Source organism: Muntiacus reevesi, chromosome 10 (assembly GCF_963930625.1).
Source record: "Muntiacus reevesi chromosome 10, mMunRee1.1, whole genome shotgun sequence".
Lineage (NCBI taxonomy): Eukaryota > Metazoa > Chordata > Mammalia > Artiodactyla > Cervidae > Muntiacus > Muntiacus reevesi.
Genome location: NC_089258.1, coordinates 2,726,235 through 2,749,707, shown reverse-complemented (window position 1 = coordinate 2,749,707; position 23,473 = coordinate 2,726,235). Strand labels below are relative to the sequence as shown.

Below are 23,473 nucleotides of genomic sequence, written 5' to 3'. Positions count from 1 at the left end.
GCTGCAATCACCATCTGCAGTGATTCTGGAGCCCAGAAAAATAAAGTCAGCCACTGTTTCCACTCTTTCCCCATCTATTTGCCATGAAGTGATGGGACTGGATGCCTTGATCTTAGTTTTCTGAATGTTGAACTTTAAATGGTGAATGACTGCTAATAGATACAGGGTTTCCCTTTGGATGATGAAACTGCTAATAGATATGGGGTTTCCTTTTGGGTGATGAAAATGTTCTAAAATTAGTTAGTGGTGGGAATTCTCTGGCAGTCCAGTAGTTAGGACTCTGCTTTCACTGCCAAGGGTGCAGGTTCAATCCCTGGTCCGGGAACTAAGATCCCACAAGCTGCACAGCATGGTCAAAAATAAAATTAGTGGTGAGTGTTGTACAAGACTGTGAATTGTACACTTATAAAAACACCAGTATAAAACACCAAATTGTACACTTATAAAAGAATGAATCTTATAGTATGTGAATTTCATCTCATAAAGTTGTTATTTAAAATTAATAAAGCAGGTTCTGAGTAGAGGTGACAGGTTGTGGGATTTGTGACAGAGAAACTAGGTATATATAGTATAATATAATGTATCTATAATATATAGCACATTATACATTGTAATGTGTAATATTATGCATCTAGTTTTATCTCCCTTACAAATCCTGCAAGAAACACAGGTGATTTTTTAAAAATCGTGAATCTACAAATTCAAGGAAAATAGAAGAGACATCAACAACACTTGGTTTTCGTTCGTTTCTATGCATATTTTGATTTCTTTTTTTTATTTCTTCTGTGATTTGTTATTCTGAAGCGTGTTGTTCAGCCTCCATATGTTGCAATTTTTAATAGTTTTTTTCCTGTAATTGACATCTAATCTTACTGCATTGTGATCAGAAAAGATGCTTGGAATGATTTCAGTTTTTTTTAATTTACCAAGGCTAGATTTATGGCCCAGGATGTGATCTATCCTGGAGAAGGTTCTGTGTGCACTCAAGAAAAAGATGAAATTCATTGTTTTGGGGTGAAATGTCCTATAGATATCAATTAGGTCTAACTGGTCCATTGTGTCACTTAAAATTTGTGTTTTCTTGCTAATTTTCTGTTTAGTTGATCTATCCATAGGTGTGAGTGGGATATTAAAGTCTCCCACTATTACTGTGTTATTGTTAATTTCCCCTTTCATACTTGTTAGCATTTGCCTTACATATTGCAGTGCTCCTGTGTTGGGTGCATATATATTCATAATTGTTACATCTTCTTGGATTGATCCTTTAATCATTATGTAGTGTCCTTCTTTGTCTCTTTCCACAGCCTTTATTTCAAAGTCTATTTTATCTGATATGACTATTGCTACTCCTGCTTTCTTTTGGTCTCCATTTGCATAAAATATCTTTTTCCAGCCCTTCGCTTTCAGTCTGTATGTGTCTCTTGTTTTGAGGTGGCTCTCTTGTAGACAGCACATATAGGGGTCTTGTTTTTGTATCCATTCAGCCAGTATTTGTCTTTTGGTTGAGGCATTCAACCCATTTACATTTAAGGTAATTATTGACAAGTATGATCCCGTTGCCATTTACTTTGTTGTTTTGGGTTCAAATTTATACACCTTTTCTGTGTTTCCTGTCTTGCCAAAAAAAAAGACCCTATTTTTAAAGCAAACTTCATATATATTTTTTATAATCTTTGTGATTTTGTTTTGTTTGTTTTTTTAATACTGTATTTTTGAGAGTCTAACCTCTACTCTAGATTTTTAATCTTTGCTTTTTGGTATTTGTTATCAACAACACTTGGGATTTAGAATGCAGTTACATTGGGTAATGGACTTGGCATTTCCCAGGAAGCCAGATCGTGAACTAGCATTCTGAAAAACCAAGAACTTCCGTCATAAAATCCTCAAAGGTTCGGGAATTGGTGGCCCTGGACACCTCTAGAAGCAAAGCAAAGCCAAACACTCAGGTTAGGAAGACTGGTTGAAAGCTGCCTATGAAAAAGGTGAGAGTCCTACCATCTCCTCCCCAAGTCCATTTCCCCAGAGGCTGTCCCCACCTCACCCTAGCAGAAGAATGAAGGGGCTGCACCCTGAAGAGTGTGAAGCAGAGAGTTTCTCTATGAGGGCACACAAAGGTGGATTTACTGGGTGAAACTAATAAAGCTTCAGCTTCAGGGCCCCTTGCTTACATGGACTTTGTCCAGGGCCCTGGTAGGAAACCTAGCTATGTGTACAAATGATCCTATTTCCATAAACTTTGGAAATGTATTTATGCTGCTCTCAGTTAAGCTTACCTCTGCCTTCCTTTCTTCCGTTTTCTTTTTCTTACTAATTTTTTTAGTACGGTTGGTTTGCAATGTTGCATTAGTTTCTGCTGTACCACAAAGTGAGTGAGTTGTGCAAACACATGTAGCCCCTCTTTTAGATTCTGTTCCCACATAGGTTGTGTGTGTGTAGGTTCTCATGTAGGTCAGTCACATACAACTCTTGGTGACCCTGTGGACTATGACCCACCAGGCCCCTCTGTCCATGGGATTTTTCAGGCGAAAATACTGGAGTGGGTTGTCATTTTCTGTTCAGGGGATCTTCCCAACTAGGGATCAAACCTGAGTCTCCTGCATCTCCTGAAATGGCAGGCAGGTTTTTGTTTTTTTAACATTGAGCCACCTGCGAGGCCCCCCTTACACATTATTACAGAGTATTGAGTAGAGCTCCCTGCGCTGCACATTAAGTCCTTATTGTTCAGTTATCTGTTTTATATATAGCGGTGTGTACATGTCAGTCCCTGTCTCCTGATTCATTCCTCCCTGATCCTCTTACCTTGGTGACCGTAGTTTGTTTTCTACATCTGACTCGGTTTCTGTTTTGTAAAAGGTTCTTCTGTACCATTTTTTTTAGATTCCACATAAAAGCGATATCATATGATGTTTGTCTTTGTGTGACTTCACTTGGTATTACAATCTCTAGGTCCTTTTGCTTCTATATACTACCCTTCATGTCAGGCAGCTTTAGAGGAGCCTAGACCTTTTTTGAGATGGGACAGGATTGGGGTGGGGGGATGTTGAATTGAGCGTTTGCTGTTTTGACTTCAGTTTGTAAGGAGATTTTTGGAAAACTTTAATAAACCAAGTGAAACATTACAGACTCCTAAATTGGAAATATACAAAGGATATGCCTTTTTTTGTCATCTTCAATTTATTTTATAGTTAAAAGGAAAATTCGATAAAACACAAAACAAGTGACAAAGGGGAGCAATGAAATCATAGATATTATTCTGAAATCAAGTAAAGAGTAACAAAACAATGTCACATTGTACTGAAAGCTAGCAATTCATTAAGAGAATAAGATCAGTTTTAAATAGGAGTGATGATTATTTGATAATCCAGCTAATGAAGAAGAGGAGCAAATCATATGAACATGTTGCTAAAACATTTAAATTTCTAGTGGATTTAACATGAAAGACATAACAAAGAAAACATAAAACTCATGGTATGCCCTCCTACGAGGACATCAGTGACAAGCCAGTTTCTCTCATTAATTCAGAGAGCATTTACGATTAGTCATTGTACAAGAAAATCTGAAATGTGCCCTGAAATCTTACAGTTTACTTATGAAAGAAACATGAGATTTTCATAAATTTTACAACAGCCCTAAAATTTATATTATATTTATATGTTACCAGTAAGCTGCATAGAAAAGCTTTTCTAAACTGTCAGTAATAAAAAACAAATTTCAATCAACGCCACTGGAAAAAAGGCTGAATTATCTTTCTTTTCTCTCTAAGAAAATGATTTATCAAGTCTGTGTCATATGAAGAGGCAATCATAGACTATGCAGCCAAAAAAAAAAAAATGTAGAGAAATAAATATAAAGGTGTGCCAGGCAAATGATTAATAAAAATATTAGGTTATTCTTGATTTTCTGATGTTCATGTTATTTGTCAGGCTTTATAACTTGTAATTTATTATGCTCTTTTCTCTGTCTAAATAAACATTCACTTTCAGACCTATTTTTACATTTGCAGTTTTGGAATCTCTTTCTTTAAAAGGGTATGCAGAATTGTGTAAGCTTCAGGGCCACAGGTGAGGGCAGGACTTCATAGGGGATGAAGTGGATGAATGCATGTAGAGTGCTGACACACCCCTTCCCCACATGCACACACACACAGGGCCTCTTCTACTCCCTGAGATCCCAGAACAGTGAGCTTGGGTCTTTATATCCAGTGCATGGGAGTGGAAGAATCTTCTCTAGGGAATTTCACCTCCCTCAGAGAAAAGACCAGATACTGACATCAAGGATCCCCTACAAGACTTCTCAGCCAGATCATCCTACATAGTAGACTGACACTATTCATGTGCTCACAGCTGCCTTTTGGTTCCTAGTCATATATTCGAGAAGATAACTAAGAATTACTGTTCGTCCAAGGGACGTATTTAGTATGAAAAATGGAGACTAAAGCAAACCATAAAAGCAGCTTGAAGGGAAACTGAGACTCTAAAGGAAGTGGAAGCTCTTTTCAAAGCTCTCATTGAAAGTTTCAAATAAAGCATCTGATAAGTAAAAACAGGTTACTCTTTTTTAAAAGAAGACATCCTGAAAATTAGGAAGAGCTGTTGGAAATGAAAAACGTGATAGCAGAAGTGAAAATCTCTTTAGAAATATTAAAAGATAAGGAAACATTGAAAAAAAAACCAGGGAAATTAGAGGACCAACCAAGGTCAGCATCAGAATTATTTCAGAAATTTTTTTAAAAGGCAAACAGAAAATGGGAGTGGGTCAACAACAAGAAAGTCTCCTTTATTCCAAGAACTGAAGATTATAAATGGCCAACCTGACAGAATCCTGTGAATATCCCAGCACAATGGATGAAAACACCACAAGGTACATTGTTGTGAAATTCTGTACTGCAGAGGATGCACATCTGATCCTTGAAACTTGCATGAAGAAAATAAAAAGCAGATCCGTTGCAAAGGTTTGGGAATCGGAGTGACTTCAGACTTCACCACCGAAATGGTACTGGGAACAGAGAAGCCAAGGAACCAGTGCCTTTGAGATTCTGGAAGAAGTCATTCCCAGCCTATAATTCTATACCCAGTCTGACTAACTATAGCGTGAGGATATAGGATAAAAAGAGTTTGGGTTGTGCCGTATCAAAAATGATCTCCAGGACTTCTTTGGTGGTCCAGTGGCTAAGACTCCACACTCCCGATGCAGAGGGCCCAGGTTCAGTCCCTGATTAGAGAACTAGATTCTACATGCTTCAGCTGAAACCTGGCACAACCAGGTAAATACATTTTAAAAAATGATTTCCCTCACAACTTTGCCCACCCAGATGAGGAGTAAACCAAGAAAGGGGAAGACCCAGAGTCCAGGTGGAGAAGCTCCTAGGAGAGAGGCCAGAGAGATCCCTGTGAAGATGGTGATGGGAGAGCCCAGGAGCAGAGGCAGTCCATCCAGACTAGGTTCAACGTTCCAGTAGAGACTTTCAGGAAGGGAAGATGATAGAGCACCTAATTCAAGGGAATGTACTGAGTAGATTTAGACAGTTGAGAGAGGATTAGGGCTAAACAGAAAATTAAGCATGTGAAAGTAAAAACTATTTTTAGGGAAACTTAGGCAGTGTTCTGAGTTCTGTGTTGCTGTGGAACAGATTACCTCCCCCCTACCCAAACAGTGCCTCCAACAATACCAGTTTCTGATTGTCAGGAATTTGGGAGTGGCTCAGCTGGGGAGTTTGGCTCGGGAACTCTGCTGTCTCCTGAAGATTTGGCTGAGGCTGAACAGTCTGCTGGCTGCCACACGCAGGAAGGAAAACAAATCACATTATGTTCCTAATAGTGCATTTCATATGAATCTAACCAGATCACAGTATAACTCTATTGAGAAGACAAGAGTTGCAAATATGCCTTTGGTAATAGGGGTGAAGACCCAAAAGAGGTGCATGTGTTTGTTTTGTTAAATCTTCTTCCACGATAAAAAGTCAATAGCTAGGCCTGAAACCTAATGATCAAAGAGGGGCAATGCTCACATTTTCTATTTAAAGATGCAAAGGTACACATCAAACAACAACAACAACAAAAAGAACAGCCAAGTTAGAAGTGCTCATCTCAAGCAATTGAGATTGGGGAGCCTAGAACCTAATGTTTTGCTTAGCAAACATTGTTCCCTTGTTAACAATGCACATGTATAGCTTTGATAAGAGCAAAGCTTAAAGAGGAAGTCATAAAAGTAATAAAGTAAATCTAGATGAATTTTTCTGTGTTGGACTGGAGGAGGTAGGTCTTTGTAGGATATCAAAAGAAGAAAACGTAAAGGAAAAAGATAGACTTGGTCATTTCAACTTCATACTAATTAAAAGTCTCTGTACGTTAAACACACACACCTATAAAATGGAAAGGGAAATAGTAAGCCAGGAAAATAATCCTGATACACTGTCCAAAGTGCTGGTGGCAAAATATAAACTATTTCAGTCCTTTAAAAATATGTAAACTGTTTCAATCTGTCTCAGGGTCCATTTGGCAAGTGAATCAAAACCTTGAACCTGCAGGTATCCTTTGACCCAGCGATTCCAACCAATTATAACTAACCCTTGATGTGCCCAAAGGTTTAGCTATTCATTTTCATTTTCAAGAGAAGAAAAACTTGAAGCAGTTGAAATGAACAGTGAGTGAGTGATGTGAGTACAAAAAGAAAACTAGTGGTACAGTTGATTAATGAAATACTAGTTAGCTCTTAAAAGTCAGGCTAATTACTATACAGAGTGAAGTCAGAAAGAAGACAAATGTCATATTGTAACACACACATATGGAATCTAGAAAGATGGTGCAGGGCAGCAGTGGAGAAGCTGATGTAGGGAACACGGGGGAGGGGGGAAAGACGAGGATGAATGGAGACAGTAGCATGGAAACATGTACATTACCACATGTAAAATAGCCGGTGGGAATCTGGTGAATGACTCGGAATGCAAACCAAGGCTCTGTGACAACCTAGAGGGGTAGGATGGAGTGGGAGCGAGGGAACGTATGTACATCTATGGCTGATTCATGCTGAGGTATGGCAGAAACCAATACAATATTGTAAAGCAGTTATCGTTCAATTAAAAACAAGTAATATAAATTAATTAAAAATAAATAATAAAAGAAAAAGGCCAATGAAAACTAAATTGGCATATAAAAACACTCCTGATATACGGTCCCTTTATTTTTTAAAAGTTGTGTAAGTAATGCATCTACTGTACATGTGTGCACACGCATGTACACTGAGATTTGAGGTGGTACTTTTTCTCTGGGATTTTGTGTGTTTGTATCTGTGTTGTGTTCTTCATAGTTTTCCAAGTTTTTGACACTGATCAGGTGTTATTTTTATAGTCAAGAAAAAAAAGTAAGTTTTTTCTTAAGTTTATTTGAGAAATAGGGGAAGTGCAAAGAAGAGAACAGTAATCATATTCTCATCACCCAGAATTAACTACTAACATTTGGCATATCTGCTTCAAGCTTTGTTTTCTTTTGTGTTTTTGTTTTTTTTTTCCTGCAAATGTTAAAATATAATTAACACCAAAACATTAACCTTGGTTGTTTTTCAATAGGAGACTGGGGGCTGTTTGGGGTTTTTTCTTTTTCTTTTCCTCCTCTTTCTCTCTCTCTTTTTTCTCTCTTCTAGGCTTTTCTGTATTTCTTAAGTTTTCTCTGATGAGCATGTTTTACTTTTTAAAGAGATGAACTGTAATCAACTATAAAAGGTAGAATATTTTTAAATGCCAAATAAAGTCATCGACATTTCAAAGAAGGTCAACAAAGTTTGAGACTCAGAACAGCTTTGATGAAACCAGGAGAAGGGAAGGGTTCCCTGTGAGTGGGGTGCTGTATGTTCCAGTTGCCCCAAGTTTTATACCTTTTGTCCTGATGAAATTGTAAGTGACAGTGTTGATGCTTAAAAAAAAGAGGACGTCCCACTGTGGGACAGGGAGTTAGGATTTGGAGAACAAATGAACAGCCACTTGGCTGAACCAGGGTGGCAGTTGTATTGGTGAAAGAGAAAGGAAGCTAAACGGCAGAGCGAGACCGTATTATGGAGGCACAGTGGCTGCTGGTTTCGGGAGTTCCTTCGCCAGTTCTGAGGCTGGTGCCGGAAATGCAGACAATGAGCACCTTGTTGTCCAGAAAGCAAGGAAGTGCTAAACAACACACACACTGGCGTGGGTGTGTCAGGAGGCTCAGGGGCCAACTAGAGCAGCTCCCGAGGCTGGGACAGTCGGACGAACAAATAAAGTAGTATTGGATTATAACTCACACAAAGTAAACATGCACTTATACTGATACAAATGACTGAATAAATAAATAAACGAAGAACAGAACTCTCCCGTGCAGAATCCCAAATAACTCGTGCCAATATTCTACCCTCCAGGAGGTGGAGTATTACTCCTCCTCAAGTATGGGCTGTGCCTGGTGGCCTCCTTCCAAAGAGGGGAGGGGGCGTTCCAGGGCGCAGGGGTGGGAAGTGACCGCAGAGTGGAGAATCCTGGAAATCACTGCTTCAGCCCCGTGACCGAGGCTCCCGTCACCTGGAAGAAGTTGCTTTGAGAGACTTGCCTGGCAGTCCAGTGGTTCAGAATGCAGGGGCTGCCATGGATCCCTGGTCGGGGAGCTGAGATCCGACATGCCTCGAGGCCAAAAACAAAAAAAAAAGCAAAACATAGATCAGAAGCAATATTGTGTACAAAGTCAGTAAAGAATTTTTAGAAAATTCCAATGGTAACTTTTTTTGGGGGGGAAAGCTATCCGTGCGGTGAGAATGGCTCTTTTACTTCTTCCCCTTATAACCAGTAACCCCAATCCAGCCATGAGAAAAAGAGCAGACAAACCCCAGCCGAGGGACCGCCTATAGAATACCTGACCAGCACTCCTGAAAATGGTCAGGATCATCAGAAAACAGGGAATGTCTGAGAAAAGATCAGGAGGCGGCTCAGGAGACTTGACAACTAAATGGAATGCAGCAGCCTGGCTGCGATCCTGAACTTCAAAGGACCTGAGGTCAAGCCTAAGGGAATCTGAGTAAATCTCAGGATTGGCTTCTTAATTGTAATAAATACACCATACTACTGAAAGAGGTTAATAGTAAGGGAAACTGGGTGTGGAATATATGGAGTTGGGGACTATCTTCACAATTGTCTGTAAACCTAAAACTTTTAAAAGTAACTTTTTTTAAAAAGAGAAGCATTCTTCAGGCAAGGAGATGGCTTTTGAAGAGGTGAACTGAAACCTGATCAGAATTGAATGATAAAGTTATAGGTGATTGTCAGTTGCTGACAGTGAGATTACAGAGAGCTGGCTCCGTCTACACAGTGCATGGAGCCTCTCATTTGTGTAGAAGCAGCCCTTTCAGCAGCAGTCTCCTTCTCCTGATAACACAGTCCTCTTTTCGTTTCCTGTCTCATAATCATGAACCCTTTGTAAAATCCATAGTATTTTAAGATGAGGTATTGTGGGCAGATGGTTTTTCCTAGTTTCTTCAAATACACGTGAAGGAATGTGTTTGTGTGAAAGAGTATTACACTCTGAGTAGCTGAGAGAAATATGAACAAATCGAGGCCCTGACAGTTTGTTCTGCGTCCTGTCGTCGCGTGACCCTGGGCTCGTCACTGCGCCCCTCCATATCTCCTCCATCCACCAAATGAGAGGGTTGAACTGGAAAAATTTCTATGGCAACTCGCAGCTCTAAAAATACAGTGATTCTAAATTAAGATTTAGAGAGAGAGAGGCTGTGGCTCCACAAATAATGGAATCGAAGTTCCCAATTCCTTTTGTCTCTAGTTGGTAGTAATGTGTGTGTGTTAGTTGCTCAGTCACGTCCGACTCTTGCAACCCTGTGCACTGTAGGCTCCTCTGTCCATGGGATTTCCCAGGCAAGAATACTGGAGTGGGTGGCCATTCCCTTCTCCAGGGGCATCTTCCCAACCCAGAGACTGAACCCATGTCTCCCGCGCTGTGGGCAGATTCCTCATGAGAGCCACTGGGGAGGCAGTAGCACTAGACGCCAAGTTAGCGTCACTTTGCCGACTGCTCTGAGTCGTGTTTAGCGTTCTCATCCTGCTCCCCACATTCTTGGAAGGGAGGTTCAGTGTAGAATTCAAGTTTTAGATAAGCTGAAAGGGCCATCTAGTCCAACTCCTTTGTTTTATAGTTTGTCTAAGAAACTAGCCAGAGGCAGAGACCGGAGTTTCTGATTCCTGGTCTTGAGCTTTTTATAGGCCTTATGCTTGCCACAGAGCAGGATCACTCCTTTTGCAATGCCACCAGGACCTCATTTGCACTGTTACCAAAATGGTCCTTGAAGGCAGTGTCTCGCTGTCCAAAACCATTGTGTCAATCAGCTTGAGTCCCTGATCTGGGGAAAAGTAACTGGGAGGAGGGGGGGAGGAGTCTAAGGCTCTCCTCTTAACCTGTCTTCTTCAGGTCTCCGAAAGGGAAATGGCAATTTCATTTTTTTCCCCTTTCCTTTTCAGTTCCATCGCTTCCCTTCCCCTGGTAATGACACAGCCAGAGCTGATTTGTTTATGGAAGCCACGTGAATGAGCCAGCCCCCAAAGGGTTAACACTCCCAAATTACGGGGCTGGGTTAACAATAAACAGGATGTCCTCCAGAAATTAAATTTAAACCGCTGTGACTCAGGCTGGCCCATCCTCTCAACCAGATCGTTGTCTGGGGTTATTATCGGTGGTTAATTATACCATTGGGTTTAGCGGCAGTGTTGGTCAGCGCAGGCCAGGAGAAGTTGGACTCCGGGAGAGGGGTGTGTGTGGGGTGGGGTGAGGGACTCGGTGGGAGCGGGAGGTTTGAATGGAAGGGACCACTGGTCCTGAGCCCGGAAGGAGAGTGTTGAGGGGAGTCCAACCCGCACCCAGAGGGCTCTTCCCTGAGCTGATCCCAGCCAGGAAGGCTCCCCTCCCTCCTGCCTGGGTGGGAGAAGCCTGTGCTTCTGTAGCTGTTGGGTTGCACTGTGGCTTCTTTAATTCTCAGAATTGTAGGATCATGGAATTTTCAGCACCTGCAGGTAGCTTGTAGACTCCCCGTTTAACCCTCTGGTTTCCCAGAGTAAGAGATTAAGTCCTGGTACAGTCCTGGTGAAGGGAGCCTGTCCGTGAGGGGAGGTGGGGTTAGACTCCTCCACCATGACCTTCCTCCCGTCAGGGCAAGCTGTCTTCCATTTCCAGGTGGACAGCCTGAGGGGCAGAGCTTCCCAGCAAGTTCGAGCCAACCTTGAGCTGAATTCAGATTCTTCACCAAGCTAGCTTTATTTAGATGTTGTCAGTTCTTGCGGGACATAACCCAGCCTGACTGATCCTTAATGCCCCTGCAATTTGTCATCTCTCCCCAGCCCCACAAGAAGCGCTCCACGGTTTCAGAATTTCCCTGGTGGTCCAGTGACTAAGACTCTGTGCTCCCAATGAAGGGGGCCTGGGTTCAACCCCTGGTCAGGGAACTAGACCCCACATGCTGCAACCAAATATATAAATATATATATTTATATATAATTTTTTTTTAATCAGCTTTAAAAAAAAAAAAAGCCCTCCACAGTGTGTCTCTCTATAGAAAAATAGGGAAGCACCTACTACAGATGAGAGTGGGTTTTTTGTTTGTTTGTCTTTTGTGTATTTATTTGGGGGGAGATGATAGTGGGTTTTGTGGTGGTTTTTTAAAGGCATGTTTTCAAGGATGAGCACTGTCCAGGTGAGCCTGTGACCTCTCTGACCTAGCCACTCCCCAAGGCGCACGGTTTGTAGTGACTGTCACTATGCAGTGCCTCGCCTTTCCTGGCTTCGCCTCTGCAGTCTATTTAAACTGCAGACAGTAGTGCTCAAGGGCACCTCCATCTGCGTGCCCGGGGAGGACCGTTGCCCTGGAGCCCAGCCTGGCTGCTGATGGTCCTCGACCCACAGGCATGCGGTGTGAGTACCCTGAGGTGAGGCACCGCTTCCAGCGGGGAAGTGGCCGTACCTCGTTGACTCTTTTCAGCCACGTCCTTCCCCGTTTCTCCTAACCTCCCTCTTTGTCTCTCTCTGTCTCTCTCACAGGATTCCTTTCAAGATTGGGCAGCCCAAGAAACAGATTGTCCCCAAAACAGTGAGTAAGCAGGTCTTGACTCCGAGGCTCACACGGCCTTTGTATAGAACCGGAGCTTTGACTCAGCGGGTCCTGGGACTGGAGACGCAGAACCAGGATCTTATTAAGCCCAGTCGTGTCGCTCTAGGACCTCGCGTAGGCGGGGGCTTGCAGGGCCCTCCTGTCCCAGGACACTTTATTCCCTCAGGTCAGCCTGGGCCCCGCCTCCTCCTTGGGAGGAGGAGGTAAGGACGGACAAGGTAAGGACAGACACCCTGCTTCTGAGCAGCCTGTCACTGAGGTCTGGCTGTGACAATCTGCACTTTACCGAAAGCATTCATGAAACTCACCAGGGACATGCCCCAGACCTATATCTCCGGCCTCCTCAGGCTGCGTAAAATCCCAGGGAGCCTCCCTGGGACTCCCTGGGATTCCCAGGTCCCCTTCTCTCTGCTGCTACATTCATTCTTAGCCAGGACCCAGAGCCACTCAGAGGAAGGACGTGATTGACTCCTGCCCTCTTATGAAAAAGCAGAGACATCACTTTGCTGACAAAGGTCCATATAGTCAAAGCTATGGTTTTTCCAGTAGTCGTCATGTTCAGGTGTGAGACTTGAACCATGAAGAATGGTGAGCACTGGAGAATTGATGCTTTTGAACTGTGGTGCTAGAGAAGACTCTTGAGAGTCCCTTGGATAGCAGGGAGATCAAACCAGTCAATCCTAAAGGAAATCAAGCCTAAATATTCATTGGAAGGACTGATGCTGAAACTCCAATACTCTGGTCACCTGAAGAGCCGGGTCATTAGAAAAGACCCCGATGCTGGGAAAGACTGAGGGCAGGAGAAGAAGGGGACAACAGTGGATGAGATGGTTGGATGGCATCATTGACTGAGTGGACATGAGTTTGAGCGAACTCTGGGAGATAGAGAAGGACAGGGAAGCCTGATTTGCTACAGTCCGTGGGGTCTCAAAGAGTCGTACATGACTTAGTGACTCACCAACAACAACCCTCTTGTAAGCTCACAGCTTTTATCCCCATTTTATCATCCCAACAGGAAAGGATGAAAATCTCGATTCTTAGGAAGTTGGGACTGTGGGACTTCTCTGCTGGTCCAGTGATTGGGACTCTGTTCCCACTGCAGGGGCGCAGGTTCAGTCCCTAGTCAGGGAACTAAGATCCCACGTGTCATGCCCTTAGAGATTGTCCAACCCAGCCTCCAGTTTTCCTGATGAGACCAGTGGCCATAGTTGTGGTGACTTTCTAAGGTCTTAAACCTAATTCTGACAGAGCTGGAATTAGGACTCACGTCCAGGACTCTTGCCGTTGCTCTATGTGCTCTCACTTGGACTGTGAAGGCCTGAGATTTTGAAATTCTAGTGAGGAATGGCCTCTTCAAGCCCTCAGCCACAAATCTGAGTAAGACTTAAAGGTCTGCCGCGGGAGACCGTAGCTGTAAGCCCAGCCCTTGTCAGCCTGCTGGAGGTGCTGCTCTGTCCCCCCAGCCACTGGCGGTTCTTGTCTTAGTAGCTTTGGCTCAGGACCCAGGACGGGGTTTGGCGGCAAGGGAAGTTCTGAGCACATCTGAACACTGGCTTCATCTTTGGGAAGTCCACCGCCAGGTCACTTAGGAGGAAATGGGCCCGCATTAAAAGACCCCTCCTGTTTTTCAAGCAAAGGCAGGCCAGGGACAGACTCAGAGCTTACCTCCCATGCAGAGGCTGAGCAGCTGTGGAGGCTGAGGCGCGGGGAATCTGGGCGTGCTGCAGCCGGCCACAGGAAGTGGGAAGGTGTGGCTTTGAGTCTCCAGAGTTTAATCCAGGGCAGATCTGAAAGGGAAGTGGTTTCGAGAAGGGTCTTTTATTCCCAGCACTCACTACCAAAAAACAACCAAAGAAACAAAAATGTCCCCTGACATCCCAGCCTTTGTCAAAATAGCCTTTGTCCTCCATGGAAAAGTATAGACGAGCATGCAGTTTCTAGCTTCCTTGGCAGACTTTGTTGTTGGAAAGTCTCTGGGTCTTCTATTCGAGGCAATGGCCAGGACTCCCCAGACGAAGGGCAGATGGCAGACTCGGTACCTGTGGATGGGCCCGAGGCCTCCCTCTTCCCTCCCTAGAGTCCGTCGTGTTTGGGACAGAATTGTAGTCCTCTCACTCCTGGCATCAGCTCCTCCAGACAGACTGGGTAGCACAGAGTGGATTTGTAAGCTTCTCTGTCTGGATTCCCGTCCTGGCCCTGCCACGTGCCGGCTGTGAGTCTCAGCGAGTTCCTTACCCTCTCTGAGCCTTCATTTCAGGGGGGTTTGTGTGGGTTTTTTTTTTGGTCAAGCCACCCTACTGCATATGAGATCTTAGTTCCCCAACCGGGGATCAAACCCCACCCCCTTCCTGCATTGAAAGTTTGGAGTTTTAACCACTGGACTGCCAAGGAAGCCCTTCTGATCCTTCATTTTCTCTTTGGTGAAGTGAGGATGTTACTCGCTCCTATGTCATTGACGTGTGATGTATCTCACAGGAGGAGCAGATGAAGCACTTAACACAGTACCTGGCAGGCAGTGAGCTCTCGGCAAGTACTCACTACATAATGAGATGATAGCTGATGTGACTGCATAAACCACCAAGGGCCCAGCCTGTCCCAAACAGCTGGATTCACTGCAACCAACCGGTCCAGTCACCTAGGCCTTCAGTCTCTCAAGAGGAAGTCAGAGCCAACTCATGGCTTGGAATAGAGGCCTTTGCTTCCTCGACTCCCCAGAGGCACTGAATCTGTATAGCAAGACCCTGCCTCTTTATAGATTCTCCCTCCACCCCACCAGCCGCCTCCTGGCCCCCACACAGGCCCAGGCCGTGCAGTTGTCTCAGCACCTCTGGCAGCTGCCCCCGAACTCGGGTGACGCACTCTGTTTTTCCAGGCCCTCTCGGGGAGGGAACAGATGTGGCTGCCTGGGTTATTGGAAGTCGCGGCACCCTTGTCATGGGAAGAAGTGCTCATGTTATCTTCAGGGAGTTCCAGGAGTTTTCTTGGCTTGAGGCACCCAACCATCAGACACAAAGAAAGCTTTGTGCATTTGCCCTCCCCGTTCTCCTGTGCCCAGGTTATTAACACAGACCCCAGGATTGTCAAAGCTTTGGCTGGGAGGGTGTGTCCTCTGCAGGGGCTGACCCCTGGGACAGAATTGGAAGGACGGGCACTCGCCCACCTCCTACTTCTCAACTTCTGCGTAGTCCCCTCCCACTGTCCCAGCCCATTGAGGAGCTGGAGTGTCTTGGTGCAGAAGAGAAACTGTACCTCCCTCTATAGCCAGGAAGATGGAAGACTTCATTCTTTTTTTTTTTTTTTTTTTTAGTATTTATTTATTTGGCCGCGCCAGGTCTTAGTTGCAGCATGAGATCTTAGTTCCCTGACCAGGGACTGAACCTGGACTGCCGGCATCTGGAGCGTGGAGTCTTAGCCATTGGCCCACCAAGGATGTTCCAGACTTCAGCCTTTAAAGCAAGACTTTCCCTGGGTCTCATGCACACCCAGCATCCCAGCTAGGCAGGCAGGCATTTTGGAAGGTCAAAGCAGATGGGAGTCACAGCAGGTTGAGCCTTCCCTTGAGAACTGTTTCCACAAACAAAGTGAAGGGACCCTTTGTAACAAATCTGAGAGGCTGCTTCCTGGAAGGGGAGTTTCTCAGCCGGCCCAGGGTTCCTGTTTCCTCAGCTCAGCTTCTAGCCCCAGGATGTGAGCCTGGTCCTGCCCAATGGGCCTCCCTGTCTTCCCCATGCATGTGAGTGGGCAGAAACTCTGCCCCGTACTCACTCAACAGCCACAGAACTCCTACCATGTGGCAGCCCGGCCCAGGCCCTGGAGACGAGCCGTGAGCCGCTCAGCCCCTCTGGCCACCCCAAGCCTCCGTGAATGCCGAGGCGGTCTCGGCGCTTGATCCTCCCAGCACTGACCTCGCCAGCCAGGCCTGACCCGTCGACGGTCGCACACATGTTTACACTTGCATTGTTGACTGGGGTCCAGTTGCCTTTTTGGCAAAGGCATCGGGCGTCCAAAGATGTTCAAACCTTTTGTGTTTGGCTCCTTTCCTCAGCACGGATGCACCTTGGAACGAGCCTTCCGTGTGTCCCTTGATCCCCTAAGCCATCGTCTGAGAGCCTGGAATCCGGGTGCTCTGCCTCCCAGATCTTTCCCCGGGGACCAGAGACCTCCGGAACAGTGAGCTCTGGAAGTAGCCCCAGGTGGCTGCCAGAGACAGGAGCTGAAGCATCCTCAACCTTCTCTTAGGCTGTCAGTGTGCAGAGCAAGAGCCCCGAGTTCCCACCCAACACACTTCTCTGCTTCCAGCGCAAGATCCCCAAGTTTCTCCTGAGCCAACTGGAAACCTGCAGTCCTTCTACATGCAAGGACCAGCAGTGGCACCCAGGGAGACCAGGTTGTCTGACACCCCACCCAGCACCCTGGGGATTGCACAAGAGCGTGCTGCAAGCCAGGCCTTCGCCTCCGTTCCCCCCTTTCCCCCACTCCCACTCCCCGCCACCTCCAGGGCCCCTCCTGTCTGCTCTTGATCTTCAGGAGAGCAAACTCCAGGCATGGTGACCTTCATTTCAATTACATCTTTTTGGCCAAAAAATGCCTGTAAGACGTGAAGACTCTGCTGGGGCACCAGTGACGAGGCTTTTTGTTTGTTTTGGGAGTTTGGGGGTTTTTTTGTTTGTGCCAAGTGGCTTATGGGGTCTTAGTTCCCTGACCAGGGATCGAACCTCGGCCCTCTGCATTGGGAGTTCATAGTCTTAGCCACAGGACCGGTCACAGACAAGTCCTATGAATGTAGTTTTGTTTTGTTTTGTTTTAAAAAAAAAAAAAAGACCTGAACTAGGAGTCTGCATTCTAGCCCTGCTATCCCACAAATGAGGCCTGTGTCCTGAAGTAAATCACTCCCTCTGGCAGCATGCTCCTCACTTATCACATGAAATCCTTGGCCTAGATGATGTCCTGCCAGTGTGTGACTGTGCTGAATTTACCTCCGTCCAGACGTGGAGCGTGAGGCTAGTGTGGGGGAACAGCGCATGGGTCTCTGATGATAGCTACAGATTTGCGTGCCTCACCTTTAACCGGTATGTCCAGTGACAGGATTTAGGGCTCTGCCTCACAGGAGTCTCTGGGTGGCCACCAGGAAGGCCCTCTTGGAGGTCATGGCCTCAGTTCATCAGCTGGGGCTTCCCCCACTTTGGTAGCATGACAGTTTAGGGCACAGACCTGCGAGCTGGGCTGCCTTGTCCACATTTAAACCCTAGCCTCCCACTCAGTAGTGGTGTGACCTTGATCCCAGGGACCTCGGTGTGGTGAGGGCCCTCAGCACACCTGCCTGCCTGCCAAGTGACTGATGGAGGACAGACCAGCTATGGGAACGTGCAGGGAGCAATTAGGCCTCCTTGGGAGAGGACAAAGCAGAGGCAAGACTCAGTCCTCCCGTGGGACTCCACTGGCCACTCTCCTGAGACCACTGCCTGGGCCCCACATGACCGATGGGGAGATTCAGGCTCTAGAAGTGCAGGTGACTTTCCTCACTTCACCTGCCATGTCAGTCAAGGAATTGGGGTCCGGTCACACACCCGCTCGGTTTAAATATCAAGGAAACCTGGTAACTCGTCCAGAGTTTAGATAGCCTTGCTGAGTCTATGATGATATTTGTGATGGGTGCATCTCAGCTCACAGAGCAGTGATCCTGCTCTTTCACGATCCACCTGAACCTCTCAGGCTCCGGACTTGTGAGGAAACCGGGTTGGGAGGGGACAGGGCCAGGATGAGACTCCAACCCGTCCGCTTTCCTCCAAGTCTGGGTGAGGAGTTTCTGTCACACTCTGAGCCCCTTACCTGCCTCCCCACCTGTGGGGAGGGGAGGGGTGTAGGGAGCACAGCCCAGCCTCACTCCCTGCAGGGTCAGACAGAGCTGAGATCTGCTGGTACCTGTCTGGCTGGCCTGCCTAGGAGGGGAGGCCTTCACCCTAAATCAAACAATTAATTTGGGAACACAAGGCTCCTGTGTCATGAGCGGTGCTTGTGTGGACTGGATAGCATTGTTTTCTGCAGAAGGGGTGGCGAGGAGGGCGGGCTGAGAGTTTCGTAGGTGGCAGATTTTTTTCCAACGTGCTGTCAGTCTTCCAATGATTGAGTTATCACTTCCTTTTCAGGTGGAGAGAGACTTTGAACGAGAGTATGGAAAACTCCAGCAGTGAGTGTCAGCCCCGAGAAGGGTGGGCGGGAAGGGGGTTCTGCTTGGGAAAGGAAAGAGTCTCCTGCCCAGTCTCACTTCGCACATCACTTCATCCACTGACCATCCATCCTGTCAGCATCCCAGGAGCCAGGGCAGCTCAGTCCACCACTGGCCAGAAATTCTGCCCTGCGTGGTGGCTGCCTGATAGTCGTTATCTCGTAGCCTTTGGGTGTGTGGGCTCACGCCAAGCTTGTAGTGGCCCTTCAGTCAGTAGGAACATCCTCGCAGAGCAGGGCCCCCCTCCTCCTCCTGCCGGGAGCCCCGAGTCCCATACAGGGTGCAGCTCAGATGGGTGGGCGAACAGGGGCAGAGGCAGCCGGGCAATGCCAGGTTCCAGGCCCATTCCACTGCTTTGCAGGCTGGAGGAGCAGACCCGGCGTCTGCAGAAGGACATGAAGAAGAGCACGGATGCCGATCTGGGTAGGTGACCCTGCCCCGCACTCAGCCGGGATGGGAGACAGGCAGAGGGGCTCGCCCTCCTCATTCAGTCCCCTGGGGCTGGCTTTGAAGAAGGTGCACTTAGCAGTCACCCCACAGAAGTCCCTGAGAAGTGGCACGAGGCCACGTTTCACTCAGCAGACTACTGCTCTCCACTTTCCCTGCAACAGCAGCCGCCACCAGCGACGGGTGGAGGTCAGCTTCTGGGGTCTGTGCCCCAGAGCCTCCTGCCAGAGCTCATCCACGGGATGGGAAGTTCTGGCCGTGACCTCCCCCACTCTCCTGACTCCCGGTGTCTCCACGCTGTGTATAGCAAGCCACAGGTCTGAGTCTGAGTCCGTCCGTTATTTGTTTTGTGGGAGTTCATTCCGAGTCACCTGGAGCCCGTCTTTCTTTGTGGCTCCTCCTGTCTGCCCGGCAGGAGGAGCTGTGGCCTGGGCTTCCTTTCCCTCTTGCTTCCCCATACTCCTCAGAATGTGAATGGAAGGAATAGAACATCAGGGATGTGTGAGGTGGATTCTGACTGTAGGGAGCACAGGTTTTTAACAAAGAAACCAGGATAAACGGCCGGCCTCTGGGGCCTCAGATTCCTGACCTCTTCCTTCCCAAGTCAGAAGCGGAGTCTGGACAGAGAAAGCCCTCTTGACACAGCGGTGCCCTCACCCATCACAAAGCTGTGTCCCCCAGTCCAGGCAGCCTCACAGCCCCTGCAGCTGGTGCGTCAGAGGCAGTGCGTGCCCGCTGGAGTGCGGATGGCCCGGCCCACCCCCAGACTCTGAGTCATCAGGTCTGGGCAAGGCCTGAAAATCTATGTTTCTAGCCAATTCCCAGGCAGCGCTGATGCTGCTGGACCAGGGACCCCACTTTGAAAACTTCTGCTCCAGACAGTCGGGGGGAATCAGATTATTCCTTTCCTGGTCTTGGAAACCGCTGAGCTGGTGCCTAGACAGGATTTCACGTCTGAAGCTGTAGGTCCAGAACAAGATCAAGGAAGCATGACCAGTCCCTGCTGGGTCCTCATCAACCCTGACGCTCCCGGGTTGTGTTGAGGCCCTAGAGACTCACGTGGGGTTCGGGACCTCGAGCTGTCCAAGGTACAAAGCCCGCCAAGCCTCCTGCTTTGTGCAGGTCTGGCCATGCCCCTCCCCTGACCCTGCAGAGCGAGGGTGAGGGCGGTGAGCTGCTCCAGTGGGGAGCAGAGGACCCCCTGGCTCATGCAGGCCAGCCGTACCTCAGAGTGGAGGTCCAGACTCACTGCCACCCTGGAGGGCTCACTTTTCATTCACTGCAGGTGGTTCTAGCAAAGCGACATCACATGAAGATGTGGCCCCTGTAGGGAAGAAAAGGAAAATTGGGAAGAAAGTCTTCCCTCCTGACCTCTGCCTTTTGGGGGTTTTCTCCTCAACTATTTAAAAAAAAAAAGGTAGCAGAGGAAATTTTTCAAAAACATTTCTAGATTTGTCCAGGTTTTTTCATCTTTTAGTGATGCTGTCTGCAGCCATTTCATGATCCAGTCAAGGTGCATGTGAATTTGTGCCCAAGCCTACAAAGTTAATTTACTTTTTTTTTAAGAGGGTTTTCCCCTCCATCGCATCAACATCTCTGGGAGGTTCGCATTTCCCGTCATCTCTCATATTTTGCACTTCAGCTGGAGGGTCTACAGCACACTGCCAGAGTCAAGAGAAACCAAGGTGCTTATTGCAGTAGTCTGCTTTGCTTTAATTGGCAGCATTTTTTTTCTTAATGGCTTATACAGTAATGGCATGTCTTAGAATTGACAGCATCTTTAATGACATAAAATAGTAAGAGATAGTTCAAAAATTTGTTTTCCCCTGAGCCCCTGAAACTGGTACAGGCGCTACAGGGCAAACAAGGCCCTTCTCCAGCCTTTCCGCCCCCTCTGGGATTTTGTTTCCCGGTAACGGAGGCCTAAAAAAGTCTATGGGACCAAAAACTCTAACACTGCCAACAGGTTGCCTCGTCATACCAAATCCTGCCAAGTTTTGTCAATAAAGTTTTATTGGAACACAGCCACACCCATTCTTTGGGTATCATCTGTGGCAGAGTTGAGTTGTTGGAAGTCTAAAATCTTGTCTGTAGCCCTGTACAGTACATTTGCCTCCCAGATGTAGATACTATGTTACTCTTTCCATGAGGGAGCCCCAAACCAAGCCTCACATCCAAACTGCTTGGAGATTTTTTTGAACACATATTCCTGGATTCCAGGCTTACTGAAATAAATCTTTAGAGCTAGAAATATGTATTCCTTACAGCTTCCCATCCACATGATTCTGTTAGGATCTAGAGTTTGGAAGATAGGTCATTGCAGCAGGTAAATCTGCTCAGAATTCCCCCAAGCAGCCTCCGATGAATGATAGCAGTGTCAGGCGCACATATTCTATACCACGAGGACCAATGCCTGGTGCCTCTGGGGTGACTGTGGTTTTGATGGCCTGTGGCCATGGGTGGAGGTCATCCAGGTGCAAGACTCCAGCCCCAGGAAGGACAGGGAGCCTGCAGACAAAACCTTGAAGCCTGTCCTCTCGTCAGTTCACTGAACTTTGATCTCTTACAGCCATGTCTAAGTCTGCTGTGAAGATATCCTTGGACTTGCTCTCCAACCCCCTCTGTGAGCAAGACCAGGACTTTCTGAACATGGTGACCGCCCTGGACACGGCCATGAAGCGGATGGATGCTTTCAATCAGGAAAAGGTGACTGGGGTCTCTGCCCACCCCCCACGTTCCACGGCTTGTGGAATCTTAGTTCCCCAACCAGGAATCAAACTATTCCCCCTTCAGTGGAAGTGCAGTCTTTAAGCACTGGGCCACCGGGGAATTTCCAGGGTGACTGAGGTGTTGGTCTTCCCCCTTCTCGAGGCTTTTGTCTGGGAGAAGCGCTCCATGGAGTCCTTGCGGAGGCTCAGTCTTCTCTGGGCGCCTCAGTGTCCAGCCCTGTGAGCTCTCCTGGCCACCGTACCCCTGCAGTGGGCGCTTGCCATGTCTCCTGTGAGCTCACGTCCCTCACCGTGAGGCCACAAAGGAGATTCAGCCAGCTCTGCCCACCTGCACCCATGGTCCCTCACGCTCACTGTGGCTACCCAGCCAGCCTCCTCACTAAACATGGCCACATCCAGCCTCCCAGGCCCTGGTCCACAGGATGAGAGCTGACCCGGGCCAAGACCAGCGCCTCTCATCACCCTTCAGAGTCCCTACTCATCATCTCAGCCTCGCTCCTTCAGCAGTTAGGGGTGTCTCCTCCCTGCCTGGAGCGCTCGGGGTGCCCCTGTCAGGCCCCGTTTCCTTTCTCTTCTCCCCTTTCGGGAAGAGTCTTGCCTCCTCCCGGTCTTGACGCCATCTGGTTTTTCTTTCAACAGGTGAACCAGATACAGAAGACTGTGATTGAGCCCTTAAAAAAGTGAGTAAAGTCGTGGGATCCGTGGGCCTCACTCAGGCCATGTACTGAAAAGGCAGTTCAGCCAGCCGCTTGGGAGCTGAGTATCATTTCTACTAACCTGCCCCAGAGTCACTCTGGGCCGACAGGAAGCTCCAGGGGACACCGGTGACCTGCCCTGTGGCCAACACTCATGGTGGCTCCAGAGCACCCCACCTGGTCGGGCGTGGTCAGTGCCGACGGGCCCACCTGGCCCTCCCCGGCAGCCAGCTGGCACCCCCGCGGTCTTTCCGCGTTGTTATCCCTTGTTCCTGATGGACCAGAGCTTGTGGGGTTAAGCTCGCAGAGATCTTGGCTAGCCCTCAGCGGAGATGAGCGAGGCCTTTCATCTCACCCGGGCTGGGAGAGCAGCTGCCTGTAGCACCCGGCTTTTAAAATGTGGGGGCGGCCACACACAGGGCGGGGCACAGCCGCCTGGGAAGGGCCCCCAGCTCGTGACCTGTCAGGGTCAGAAATCCTTCTGTGAGGCTCAGCTTCAGTCTGGCAGGCTCTGGTCAGCGATCAGACAGGCCTATTCCCTGGTCCCCTGAGGTGGGGGGGTGGGACGGCGGTGGGGAGGACAGGCAGGAACATTGCCTTGAAGCTCCCGAATCACTTCATCTTCCTCCCTGGCCTCTCCCAGCCCAGCTCTGACCTAGAAAGCCTCCCGCGCCAGCCCAGCAGCTGCTCTTTATTACCTCTTCCGTGGTGGTCCCTGGCAGTTGTCTCACCAGGGCTGGGTAATGAGGCTGCGCTAATTACCATTAGGCCTGGATCAGGGCCCGGAGGGAGATGAAGAGCGCAGGTTTTTGATCCTCCAGCCCCTGGCGTTGGGGTTGTTGAGCTCTTGTTCCCTGCTCGGGTCCAAGGGGTGGGATTAGGGAGGGCTCCTTCTAAGCCCGGCCGTCTGGAGGCTCAGCCACGCAGGGACGCAGACCTTGGCCTGAAGGGACTTCTCCCCACCCCTGTCCTAGGCCCCTGCCTCCAGCCCCTGTCCGGGCCTAGGTCACCCGAGGAGCTGGGGTGGCGGACAGCGGTTCAGGAGGGAGGCCTCAGAGCTCCACTGCTGATGGCTCTCTGAGTCAGTCTCCAGGTGTGAGGGTTCAGAGCTGGGTGGGAAGGACCTCAGGCTGGGCAGACCCTGCACGTGGGGGTCCCTGGGGCTGTCATGGAGGCTGCTATGGACACCCAGGCTGGCAGGGTGAGGCAGGGGACACCAGCCTGGAGAACTGGGGGACTGACTCCCGCCTCGATTT

At 48.1% G+C, this 23,473-nt stretch overlaps 1 protein-coding gene across 1 annotated transcript in view; it reads left to right on the top strand.

The window, feature by feature from the left end:
- BIN3 (bridging integrator 3) overlaps window positions 1–23,473 on the top strand; it is a 50,091-nt gene that overhangs the window by 14,949 nt on the left and 11,669 nt on the right. Inside the window, exons 2-6 of the mRNA XM_065901532.1 lie at window positions 12,051–12,099; window positions 18,267–18,307; window positions 18,708–18,769; window positions 21,363–21,499; window positions 22,162–22,202. Coding sequence (XP_065757604.1) covers window positions 12,051–12,099; window positions 18,267–18,307; window positions 18,708–18,769; window positions 21,363–21,499; window positions 22,162–22,202 — 330 coding nt within the window. The remainder of the gene's footprint in view (window positions 1–12,050; window positions 12,100–18,266; window positions 18,308–18,707; window positions 18,770–21,362; window positions 21,500–22,161; window positions 22,203–23,473) is intronic.